Raw genomic sequence first — 12669 nt, 5'->3', positions numbered from 1 at the left:
TAGAAACTTTGGTTCCAATGGCCTTCTAGAGGCCAGGAGCGGTCCTGGGGGGAGGGGAGAGGGAACACTAGTGAAGAACCAACAAGGCCACACCGGAAGCACACCTTGGTTTCTTGGGGATGCCAGCCCTGCCCTGGCATACTGGCAAGGAGCCCATGGAGGGGACAGCAGACAGATGTGCAAGGGCCAGTGTTGGGCAAGAGCTGTAGTACTTCATGCTGACTGCAGCCTTGCCTCATAGCAGTTTATGAGCAGCTGTACAGAAGGAAGTAAAGGGTTCTTAGTTCCCAACACCAGTAGGAAGTTCTTCAACCACAGGCTTCTTAGTAGCCAGTTAAACCAGTGATATTTAAAAAGCAGCCAAGGGACTGTGCTTCCCCTGCAGGGGGTGCAGATTTGATCCCTGGTGTCACAGATGCTTCATGCTGTGCGGTGTGACCAAAAAGGGCAGCTAAGCCTGAATGGTAGGGAGGCTCACTTTAATACTCTGAAGGCAGAATACCCCTGGGACCATAGGCCACATTTATTATTAAATTTCTTTTGCAAGATCAGTACTGCAAATGTAGTCCCTGGTTTTTGCATTGGACTTTAACCTTGAGCCATATTTCTCCACCTATAGAATGTGGTAGTCAGGTACTCTGAACACAAACAGTAAGGTTTCAGTGGGTAGCCTTCAGCTCCAAAAAGTCAGTTTAAACTATATTACGAACCTCACTTCACTTTGCATTGCTAGGAAAAGAGGATCAGATTGCCATGTCTCTTAAGTTCTACCCATCACTACATAGCTGGCATGCTTATCTCCCTCTGACAGGGCAGTCATCAGCCTCCTCATGTAACCTTGTGACCATGAGCAAGTGGCCAACTCCTCAAGTACAGGGTGGGTACCTGTCTTAGCTGGAAAGGTGACAGTTTCACTTTCTATTCTGCTCAAAGAACTATGCAAACCAAGCCAGAATATTTGAGTCACAGCACTGGAACACTGACCGCAAGTGGTGCGGAGGAAAGGACGCAGGGTGAACAAGAGGCCAGATGGGTTCTTTCCGCCCATCAGGGCTTAGCACCATAAGGGATTTGCTTTTCTCTGATCCTTGAGAGGAATTCAGCTCTGGAAGATGAGCCTGGGGCTTAAACATAAGCACGGTGTGTTCAATAAAACATTTTTATTCTGTACAATATATATGTGTATTTAAATATATATGTGTGTGTGTATATATATATATATATATATATATATATATGCAGAGAAACCTCAACCAAATCCCTGAGCCCATGGGAACCCAGGACACTAACAAAGGGAAAGGAGGGAATCCATGCCCTAAAGAGTAGGAAATATGGCAACATCCTTCCCTTCCCTCCAGGTTCCCTGCAACAGAGGGAAAGGGATGCTCACTGCAAACTACTAAAACAAGAGAGGACTCACATGGGGCCAGAAGGGAGGCGAGGGTGTGGGACGGGGAGCTGTGGTCAGGGAAAGTAAAACATCCTGGTTGATCCAGTGTTAAAATCAACAGATCACTGCGGAGGCGGGGACAAGACTTATTGACATGCAGCTGACCTTCGGTTGGCCAAGTCTTAGCTTGGCGGCCCCACACCTGGGCCAGCACAACAAATAGCACCTGTGGGGCCTCTGAGAGGAGAAACTGGGGACGTGGCCCTTGAGTGAAGAAGGGAAGGGGGAGAAAGCTGAGGAGCTGGCCTTGTGTCTTGGCACAGGATGGGAGCTCTGCCTTCACTGTCCCTGTGCCTTTTCTTCAGACCCTGGGCCACCGGATGGCCCGGAGCAGAGGTCTTTTGTCCATAGTCAAGTAGAGGTGGGCAACTTACATGGCCTTGAGCAGAGGTATAGAAAAAGGAGAGCTTTCGAGGACCACCCCGAGCAGTTGTGACAATTCCTGATGTGCAGGGACCACTCCGGTGGATCATGCCCAGTCCTGACAGTGGGGCCGCTGGGGCGGTGGTCAGCTCCCTCCGGTAGACAGGCCGCAGGGTTGCCAGGCTTGATGAGCCAACCAGGTGAACACCAGGCTGCTGAGCACTGCCCTGAATTCTGTCTTCTCCCTCACGACTGACTGCCCCTCCCTGGTCATACCTAGATTGGCATGTCTCCAGAAAATGTGGCAGGGAGCAGGCAGTGGAGAGCGCCCCCTCTCTCTAGCCTACTAACACACAGAGCCGCCAACGTGGGGGGCAGCGTGGCCGGAAGTCACCTTTTGTATTGTAGGGACAGCAGAAGAGCTGTGCCCGCTTGGAGTTCAGAAGCCCATGTTGGCCTGGGCCTCTCCTGCTGCAATGGCTTGCACATCGGTGACATGGCCGATGCCCTTGGTGACACCCTCCCGGAACAGCAGCTTGGCGCCCACCTTCAGGTACTCTGGGTGTTTCAGGAAGCGGAAACGTACCACTGCCTTCTCCCCTGTCCGCAGCTTGTCCTGCAGCAGATACACGGTCACTGGCCCTGGACCATGCCTCTTGTCTCTACTAGTCTTGGCCCTCCACCCTCGAGGGTTGAGCAGGCATCTACCCACCCTGAGTGGGGCTTTGTCCCCTTGGAGGGATAAGGGAGGTCTCTGAGTCTGGGAACAGGCTTCCCTCCTTTCTGGACGTAGAATTCTGACTGTTCCCTGGGAAAATGGGGGCATGGCTGGGTCCCCTCACCTTTGCATGGATCTTCTCCACCACTGCTGTCTGGCGTACGTTGCCCACGTGAACTGTCACCTGGAAGCCTCGCCGGAAGGTGGTGGCATGGAACAGCAGCACTATCTCTGCCTCGAACACTGAGCAGATGGTGGGATTCATCTCTGGGCTCACCATCACCATGCCCTGGGGAGGCAGAACCCTCGCACTCAGGAAGGGCAGACCTCACGTTAGTGTCCCCTCCATGGCTGCCCTCACACCCTTTACAGCTTCCTCTTCCTCTAGGACTTCAAACACAAAGACCTCAGAAGACTGAAAACCCTTCTCTTTAAGGAGCCCTCACCCACCTGTGTCCTCTAACCCATCTAATGCTTGGTATTTTCAGAGTCCTGGACACTAGGGTTGTGACACAATGATTCACATTTAGTGATCTGTGCTTTGTGAGTATCCTAAGCCTTCTCCATACCCAGACAGCATATGTCCATACCCGGACAGCCTTCTTGGGTTAGAGACCATATTCCCTCTGAGTTCCCCTGAAGCACCTTTGATGCTTCTCCTTCAAGCAGCCAGCCTCCCAGACACTTTTGTGTTTTCTCTCCTATCCACCCTTCCACCTCACCTTGCGAAGGAGAGCTCTGTCAAAGTCCCCGAGGGCCAGCGTAGCAGCCTGACCAGCTCGCAGCACACGACAGGCAGAGCGGTTGCGTTGGATGCTGCAAACTCTGAGCTCCAGGAAGCAGCCATCATCCGTGGGGCCTACCACCAGCTGGTCCCCCTCACGGCAAATCCCACTGCAGCCCAGAGGGCAGAAGGCACAACGTCAGCGTAAGCCCCCCACCTACTTCTCTACTAGGTCATTCCCTTCTGAGTCCCTCAGGTCGGGGAGAGAGACCCCAGACTGTGACTCAAAGCTAAGGAGATGACTGCCTTGCCCCAGTCCAGACTGAAGGCTCACACTAGCAGAGCCTGGCAGACAGGGACCTGCTGGCTTAACACTGACCACCTGATTCCTGAAAGCGCAATCATGCCCTTGGGCAGAGTCTCAGGGGTCCTCGTTTCCCTGGTGGCAATGAAGTCAGCTGAATGTACTCTACGTATCTTCGTGGGGTCAAGACCCAGACTTCCCCCTGCAGAGGCCTGAAGGGTCCTAAGAAGTGGTAAGTTTCTTCCCTTGTAAGCCAATTTATGAGCTTTCTCCAGCTCCTCTGATGGTGAAAACCTCATCTACAAACAAGCACATCTGTTCAGTGCCAGCGTGGCCTGTGAGCTATGATGTTTTCAGGTCCTTGGGTGTATGAGGGCTGAGTAGGGTAGATAACAAGCAAGAAAGGCAATTCACCTGGAAAGTGTCCCTCCAACAACTGTGCCCACCTCTGGTACCGTGTAGATTTCATCCACCTGAAGCCAAAGAAGATTCTATCAAGGGCTGGGAGCTCCAAAACCTCAAAACAGACTCTGGGCTCGAGATTAGTCCCTCCTAGTTCCCTGGCTGACTGCCTGTCCAGATGGCCAATTACCTGGAACTCTGTCAGCTGCTGCATGAGCTCCTCCTGCTCTTTGCTATTGGTGAGTGGAGGCAAAATGTTCAGAAAGACTTTGAGCAGGTCCAGGCTCTCTCCAGACACGCTGGACAGTGTGAAGATAGGGGTGATGCTGTAGAGGGAGGCAGGGAATAGGCAGATGAGGGAAGTTCCAATAGGAGGCAGTGGCTGGAGCCCCTACATGGAAAGGCAAGCCTCTCTCAGAGTGGACAAGGGCTGCCCTCTCCTATCTGGTAACCATCCCAGGAGCTTGGGGCCTCTCTCTATGAGCTTGGCACGTGAGACCCATCCCAGAGCCCAGGGAGATGGGAAACGTCTGGCACAGCACTTTGCCTCCAGGCTTCCAGGGTCAGGAAAGCTGGTTGGGGGAAAGATGCAGCCTTCAGCAAAGACTCCCTCCCACAACCCCAACCTGAAAAAGCACAGAACTGAGCCACAACTGGTCTGGTCTGAGGGAAGGGGAGGGGTACCCCATGCTCTGGGGCCCTGTGGCAGCCTTCCCTGAGGATTCTGGAGTGGGAAAGCCTTACTTGGGGGACTGGGCAAACTGCTGTGCAGCAGTGACGGCATCGTCCTCGGAGGTGACCAGCATGGGAACCTTGTGGCAGCCAGGCTGCTTGAGGACCCGCTCTAGCTGGCGTACTGTCCTCTCCACGGTAGTCTTGGCACACAGGTCCACCTTGCTGACCACGATGAAGAAGGGCACTTTCAGGGCCAGTGCCAGCCCCAGGTGTTCCCGTGTGGTGCCAGCTGCTCAGAGAAGACAGGCGGGAGAGTCAGGATGAGGGAAGGGAGAGAGAGCAAGAGGAGAGGTGGTCTGGCTCCCAGATGTGTAGGGTCCCGGGGGAGAACAGTGAGCCCCGCCCCTGCACCGACGCCTCTTACCGATCCCAGTGTTTGCACTGACGAGGAGCAGGGCGCAGTCGGGGCAGTAGGAGGTGAGGCCAAAGATGGTGGTGTGCAGGTACTTGTGGTGGCCTGCCAGGTCGATGAAGGTGATCATCTTGGAGCTGCTCTCACAGATCTCTTCTGCCGTCCGTGAGTCACTGTAATTCACCACCTGGCCCAGAGCCCCGGGCTCTCAGTGCCCCCGGCCAGCCTCCCCAACCCTTCAAGAGCTGCCAGGACATAAACCAGTCCCTGGGTAACTCTGCCTCTTAACCCTGAGCCCCACTGAGGGTTTAGTTCAGTTGATTCCCTGTTTGTTTTCTAAGGAGGTCACAGCGGGTTCAGTGCCCTCAGGGCCTTCATCTACACTACTCCACAGTCTCCACACTCTGCCCTCACACTCTGTCCTTCACCACTACCATCCCATCCTCAGAGTCTGGTCCCACTGGGTCCCGTTGATTGCATGCACCTCTCCCTTGCTGTTAAAGCCCAGGATCTCGAAGCTGATGCTGGAAGTTCGGCCGGACTGAATTTCATGCAGGTGGCGGAAAAGGTTGAGCCGAGCCCGGCCCCGCCCATTGTCCAGCTCTCCCTGGGTCAGGACTCCAAGCAGAGTTGACTTCCCTGAGTCCACATTCCCCAGGACGGCCACACGGAGGTCCAGGAACTGCAGATGAATTGTCAGAGGTTAGGTTCCAACCCCTCAACTCTGTCCACCGAAAGGTCAAAAGCAGCGGCAGGGACTTCCCTGGCGGTGCGGTGGATAAGAATCTGCCTGCCAATGCAGGAGACATGGGTTTGATCCCTGGTCCAGAAAGATTGCACGTGCAGTGGAGCAACGAAGCCCAGGAGCCACAACTACTGTAGCCTGTGCACCTAGAGCTGGTGCTCCGCAACAAGAGAAGCCACCAGAATGAGGAGCCCATGCACCACAATGAAGAGTAGCCCCCGCTCACCAACTAGAGAAAGCCGGTGCACACCAACAAAGACCCAGTCCAACCAGAAAAAAAAGGCACAGGCAGTCTCTGGGGACCAAACCTCAGAGTCTCAGGCCAGGGAAGAGTCTGCCACCATAGGACCTTCCCAGGGAGCCCGGGTGTGAGAAACAGGAAGGGGTGGGGACCCACCTGTTGGTTGTCAGGAACCTTTCGTACTAGCACCTCGGTGATCTTCCGGGGTGTGTCGCTATCATAGTCCACCTCTCGCTCCCGGAGAACAGTGATGTCTGCTCCAACTCTGTCACAGCAAGGCCACAGCTGCCACATCTCACCTGTACTCCCCATCCCCCTGGACCCATGGCCTTCTCATACCTCCCCCAGAGCTTCCAACACCTTACTCCACTTCCTACCCGCCTCCAATCTATCCTGCATCCACAGCTCCCTTGACACAAATGAACCTTAAGTCAAGGGGCAAACAAGGCTGGATCCAGGGCAGAGGATCCCAGAAAAGTAACCCTCCCCACTTCAGCCCTTTGTCCAGAGAAGGCGGGTCCTGGGGATTTAGGGAAAGGAGGACCAAAGGGAAGCATACTTCTCTGCCATCCGGTGCAGGGTCTTGAGGGAAGCCCGCATCTCCTCCTCAGCCAGCCCCACCAGCAGCCCATTGTCCTCTACCCCAATCTGGTAGACGGCCTCACCACGGCCCTCCTGGAGCCGCCACTTCATCTGTGTCACCAGGTGCTCAAAACGATACTGGGATGGGTTCACCAGCTTCAGCTTAGGGCAGGTGAAGTATTACGAGAAGGAAAAGTCAGAGATGCTCCTCCTGACCCCACAGGGTTCCCCATCTGTCCTGCTGCAAGGACTAGGGCCTTCCCTTCCCTCTTAACCACCCTCATCCCTGACCTCCTTGGACAGCGAGTCCTCTTCCAACAGAATGAGGTACACAGCCCTTACTCTGAACCACATCTTTAAATGACTATAGAGCATAAAGTTAGAAGGATCATAAAGAAATCATCCCACACCAAGGACAACCTGCCCCTCCCCAGCCTAAGACTCACTTTATATTCGATGTTTCCATCTTCAGCCTGAAAAGAAACAGGGAGCTGTTACCACACTGTCCAGACCTAACCCTTACTTCCCTGATTCCCACTGGGGTTCAGGCAGCTAACGTAAGAGAGAAAGAAGCTTGACCCGCACTTGTTTAGGCAGGTGTCTGTCAAAGGCCATGGCAGACCAGCTCTGTACTCAGCTCCAGGGTGACCTCTCTGAAAGAAAGGCCTCCAAGAACATAGTCAGTCATCCATCTAAGCCAGGAACGGTACCCTGAGTCCCTCTTTTCGGATCACTGGCAGCATGCTCTTCTTAGATGCAAGATCACCCTCTTTCCTTCCTTCTAGGGCCTCAAATTGCTGTCCCCACGTCTGTGTCTTCTCCATGTCCAGGCTGCGGAGGCAGTTCTTTGCTACTGGTCTGAGAGACACCATTTCCTTCCTGCCTGCCCCTCTCAGCTGATGACACCAAGAGTAAGAGGTTGCAAGAGGTTTTGGAGCAGTGCCAGAGGGTGAGCTCAGCACTGGTCACTACAAACCCAATGAGAGAGGAGCCAGGTGAAGGACAGTCTAGTTTCCAGAGTTGAGGTTGAGATGAAGAAACTCAGAAAAGATAATGAAGGAGACAGACACCACAAACCAGACCACTGTGGCTTTTCCCCTTCTGCCCCCTAGCCCTTGCGCCCCAGCTGAGGTGAAATCTTGAGTCCATCACACCACCTCCTCCCCTTCCCTATATCAGATGACCCAACACAGAAGTATCCCATTGCCCGAGCCTTCCCCTCTCAGGTGCAAAAGGATATGAGATTTGCCTGTTCTGCCAGTCCTGTATTTCTGCACTCCTCCTCCCTGGCCATTTCATTTTTCTTCTCCCCTTCCTGTCATCATTCCATCCCTTCAAGGCTCTTTGACTCTCAGGCTTTTACAGGTCTTCACCCATAATCGCATGGGAGTGTAAAGGAGACCTTTCCCCATCAACAGAGATTTTCCTTTTTATCATTTTGCTGGAGATGAAAAATTAGAATGGATGGCTTCAGAATACTGATACAAGGATGATGGTCTAGGCTAAAGTTTCTCAAAGTGTGGTCCCAGGACCAGCAGCATTTGCATCACCTGGGAACTTGTAAGAAATGCAGATTATCAGGGACACCTTTGACCTATCGAATCGGAAATTCTAGGGGTGGAGCAGCAATCCAGGTGATTCTCTTAACGTGCTCAAGTTTGACAACCACTGGATGAGGCTCTTCCCCTGTGTCCTTTTCTATAGAGGGACAAATAGCAATTATTGCCTGCCTTAGGGAGCAGCTGGAGCAGGAAGGTGGAGGCTGTCCACACTTCCTCGTAGGACAGGCAAAGGGCGGGAGGACTTAGCCTGAGTGTTCTCTGCTTGTGTTTGTGTGTGTGGAGAGGGAGGGAACATATTGCTCTTTTCCCGGTACTCCTCTCCTCCTTGGAACGAGTTTAGAAAACTCTAACTCCTCACATCCCCGGATGCAGTCTCCCTTCCTTCAGCTGCACAAGAAAAGGGCTGGGGCATTCTACTCTGCTCTTCCCAAGGGATGCGGGTGGGACCTCCTTTCCCCACTTCATCTGGAGTTACTTATATCAGAGTGGGGAGATTCCCGCCGCCCTCCCAACTCTTCCTCCCCCGGGTACTGACACAGGAATGGAGGCCCAGTCTTTCTGGCCCTCCTCCCTGGGGTCCTTGGACCGGAAAAAACGGTTCTCCTCTTCTCGGGGGTCTATGACACCGGAAGGGGGTACTACTCTCTGTCCCGCCTTCCTGGAGTCCCAGGACCGGAAGCAGTGGTTACCTCTGACCCCGCCACTTCTCAGGTGCTCACCTCGGGGGGCAGGTACGGGGGGTTGTTGGCTTTGCTCCCTCTGTTCCTTCCGTTCTTTTTCTTCCCCTTCGGGCCACCGCAGCTACTGCTGCCGCCGGCGCCCCTAGCCTTGAGGGTTCCGCCCACGGCCGGGCCCCCTCCGGGCCGGCAGCAGCCGCCGAACAGCTCCGATACCCGCGAGTCCATCCGCCGCTGCCGCCAGCCCCCCGCCCGGCCCCTCCCCCCCGCCACCGCCGCCGCGGACGCCGCCGCCGCCGCCGCGCCTACTGCCACGGCCGAGTCGGGCCAGCCAGAGGAGAGCGGGGTGGGGCCCTGCGCAGGCCACGCCTCCGCATCACCTGGCCTCCGGGTCGCATCAGAAACAGCCGCGGAGCACCATGGGATACAGAGTTCTCAAGCCTAGGAGCTCCCTGGAAAGAGCTCGCCGCAGCCCTACAACTCCCAGGAGGCATCGGGGCGCAAGGGGCCGCGGGTGGCTTCGGGGCGTAGGCAAGGAGCGCGGCTTTGCGCGCAAAGGCCTAAGGGAGCTGTAGTCTGGCTCCAGTCTCCGAGAGCTGAGCGGGTCTTTTCCGGGGGCCTGGAGGTGGGGCAGTCACTGGAGTCGGGGGAACTTACATAGAATCTAGCCTGGTAGGCGCTTCTGGATTTGGCCCCTTAACGCGATCGCAGACAAGATGTTTTGGGCCTGGAGAGCTGAAGAATTCAGGGCGACTTGTCCCTCCAGCCTACTGGCTCCGCCCATGCCTCAGTTTCTCCCTCAACGGCATGCGTGCCTTCTGGGTGAGTCAGGACCAATGCCAGGGCGGAGGCGGATGGTGGTTAGCCTAATTATGGCTTTTATTGTTACGATGATTATGCCACCTTTACACAGTAGTCACTGGTTTATTACCAGGCTGGCACCCTCCGGGGGCTGGTTTTAGCAGCCCGAGACACCGCGGTAGCCCCGACACGAGGTCGGAATCCATAAACCAGCCCTGCCCCCGCAGCGAGTATTACGCCTCCCCTTTGTTTTGAAGCAGAACCAATCCGGGAAGACCGAGTTTGGTTTTAAAGCAGCCAGGGGTGTAGGAGGGGCCTGGCCCCTACTTGGGCGGGGCTGGGGCTCGGGTTACGTCAGCCGCTGTGAGGGCGGGGGAAGTTGTCTGGAATAGAAACTTGGCAAAGGGCCCAGGGGATTGCTGACTTTTGACTTTCTTGCCAAGCTGTCATCTCTCTTGCTCTTTAGGGCTCTTGCAGTCAGCAAAGAGTAAACACATTCAGTGACACAAACCAGTGTACAACACACTAGAAAGGCAGAGTGGAGAAGCAGTTGGTGTTGCTGAGCTGGGAGTCAGGACGCCAGAGTTCAGTTCCCAGCCTCGTGGCTGTCTCGTGACTCACCACTCACCCATTGTACGTCCACTTCCCCTCTCTTCACAAACAGCGAGATCCTCAAACGCGGCCTAGAAATAAAACAACCCTTCCCTGCAGACCTCAGTTTTCCTTGGAAAACTAGCACCAGTGGCTTACCTCTGGTGATCCTTGCAGAGGTTCAGACCTGCTGGAGTCCATGGCTTCCCCCCCAGGACCACAAGGAGGAAGGCAGGTTACTGATCAGGTAGATGCTGTCCACATGGCGTAACTCCCCAAACCGGTGAAAGCAGAAGGACCAAAATCTGCAAAAGGGCTTAGCAGACCCAACCAATTATGGGGCCTTCACTGGTTGAAAGCAGCTGTGACTTCTGTATTCTGTTCAGCTAAAGGAAAGTTATGTTGCAGACAGCCAGGGACACAACCCCAACAGGAAAACTGAAAACTGTTGTTTGGGGCTGAGTGAGACAGCTGAAGAAAGATGAGGGTTGGAAGCGAGAGCTAAGACTATTCCTCCAACATTATCACTGCCACCACCACCACCACTGGGCTCTCCTGATAACCAGGGTCTGCTGCAGTCACCTGATAACACTTGTGCTCTCGTCACCACAGATCTTTCAGCTGTCCCCCACACAGTTTCACTTCATTCTTTCCAATTCCCTTCTTTTAAGAGATGGGGTGGGATAGCCCATTCTGATATCCGATCTTATACAACCTGGCTTACCGCAGACAGGAGTGAAGGCTGGCAGAGGAATAGGAGGAGCAGGGATGTCTGCCCAGGAGGAGATCAGGGTCCTGGGAGATGGAAGGTGATTTGTGTGTTTAGTTTCCTGGAGGGGTTGCTTATGAGGTGCTTATGAGGTGGTTGCCTGTGGGGTAAATAATGGATGGACACACGCAGACTTTTTTCCTGGTACATAATTAGTACATACATAATTCATTCTTTATGTATAGTATCTTTACATACATTTTAAAGTCAGATTTAGCAATATTTTTCTTTATATTTTCTTTGTTTTGTGTCATGTCTAGGCCAACCCCACTCCTAAATTATGAATTATTCTCCAGTATTTTCTTCTAGGAGTTTTGAGGTTTATTTCTATGTTTATGTTTAATTGATTTGGAATGTATCTTTATGTAGAATGTGTAATGGGAACTAATTTTTTTTTCCCCCTCCTAAATGCATAGGGAGTTGTTTCAAATTATTTGCTTTTAAGAGTCAGCCTCATCATTGCTAAGACCTATATATATATATAGATACATTAATCTGTTTCTTGACTCTCTTCGGTTTTGTTTATTCCTAAGCCAATACCACAGTATTTTAATCATTATGCTTTTTATGGAGTGTTTTGATCGCTGGTCCCTGTTTCCTGAAACACACTTGTTCTTTTTGTCTCTATCACCTAACACTTGTCTATTTTTATTACTACTTCCCTGGATATTGAAAAGCAGAGAAGTTACTTTGCCAACAAAGGTCCGTCTGGTCAAGGCTATGGTTTTTCCGGTGGTCATGTATGGATGTGAGAGTTGGGCTATGAAGAAAGCTGAGCACCGAAGAACTGATGCTTTTGAACTGTGGTGTTGGAGAAGACTCCTGAGAGTCCCTTGAACTGCAAGGAGATACAACCAGTCCATTCTGAAGACCAGCCCTGGGTGTTCTTTGGAGGGAATGATGCTAAAGCTGAAGCTCCAGTACTTTGGCCACCTCATGCAAAGAGTTGACTCATTGGAAAAGACTCATGCTGGGAGGGATTGGGGGCAAGAGGAGAAGGGGACGACAGAGGATGAGATGGCTGGATGGCATCACCAACTCGATGGACCTGGGTTTGAGTGAACTCCAGGAGTTGGTGATAGACAGGGAGGCCTGGTGATTCATGGGGTCGCAAAGAGTCGGACACGACTGAGCGACTGAACTGAACTGAACTGAACTGGCTACTCCTCAGTCTCCTCTGTAGACCCTTTTTCTTTATGCTCATCCTCAAACATTAGTGTCTTCAGGATCCTTGCTCATTTTCATTGTATACAACCTCCCTGGGTGATTATCCACTCCCATGCTGATGACTTTCAAATACATATTTCTGTTCCTCATGGTGTCCCTAAATTATCTCTTCACTGTCCAATGGAACAGCAAACTCAACCCATCAAAAATGGAACTCATCTTTAATCCTTACCCATACCCAATAAAACTGGCCTTCCTCTGGTGTTCCCTCCTTCATTGAATGGCACAACTGGCCATAGAGTTGCTGAAGTAAAAAGTCTGCTGTTTTTTTTTTTTTGCTTATCTTCTGGACAGTCTCTCACTCTTTCTCCTCTTCCTGGGATCAACCACCTTACTCACTGGACTTCTAAATATAGATAGGGTTCACCCAGTTCTCTCCACCCCACTGTGACTACCCTAGTTCAGGCCTCTCTCACCGTGTACTTG

General features: G+C 52.9%; 1 protein-coding gene across 2 annotated transcripts; it reads right to left on the bottom strand.

Annotated features, from left to right (window-relative positions):
• Positions 1-1195: 1195 nt before the first annotated feature.
• Positions 1196-9101, bottom strand: GTPBP2 (GTP binding protein 2). 2 transcript variants are annotated; one of them, XM_052647715.1, is made up of 12 exons: positions 8898-9101; positions 7063-7089; positions 6594-6778; positions 6191-6299; positions 5533-5730; positions 5061-5235; positions 4706-4925; positions 4152-4287; positions 3974-4032; positions 3254-3425; positions 2656-2820; positions 1196-2429 (listed from the first exon to the last, which is right to left on the bottom strand). In XM_052647715.1, exons 1-12 carry the CDS (start codon positions 9081-9083, stop codon positions 2253-2255), a joined length of 1809 nt encoding a protein of 602 aa, XP_052503675.1. In that variant the 5' UTR covers positions 9084-9101; the 3' UTR covers positions 1196-2252. The 2 variants fall into 2 exon arrangements, with proteins under 2 accessions (XP_052503675.1, XP_052503676.1); XM_052647716.1 differs by lacking the exon at positions 8898-9101 and adding an exon at positions 7202-7579 and having other exon boundaries at positions 1197-2429.
• Between the last annotated feature and the right edge of the window lie 3568 nt (positions 9102-12669).

This window comes from Budorcas taxicolor, chromosome 11 (assembly GCF_023091745.1).
Source record: "Budorcas taxicolor isolate Tak-1 chromosome 11, Takin1.1, whole genome shotgun sequence".
In the NCBI taxonomy this organism is placed as follows: domain Eukaryota; kingdom Metazoa; phylum Chordata; class Mammalia; order Artiodactyla; family Bovidae; genus Budorcas; species Budorcas taxicolor.
The sequence above is the reverse complement of the archived record's forward strand: the minus strand, read 5'-3'. Positions and strand labels throughout refer to the sequence as shown.

Coding starts and splice junctions, on each gene's coding strand:
- GTPBP2 (XM_052647715.1), bottom strand. CDS start 9,083: ATGGACTCGCGGGTATCGGAGCTGTTCGGCGGCTGCTGCCGGCCCGGA. Junction 4,926..5,060: donor CAGTGCAAACACTGGGATCG/GTAAGAGGCGTC, acceptor TTCTCTGAGCAG/CTGGCACCACACGGGAACAC. Junction 3,426..3,973: donor GTTGGAGGGACACTTTCCAG/GTGAATTGCCTT, acceptor TCTGGGCTGCAG/TGGGATTTGCCGTGAGGGGG.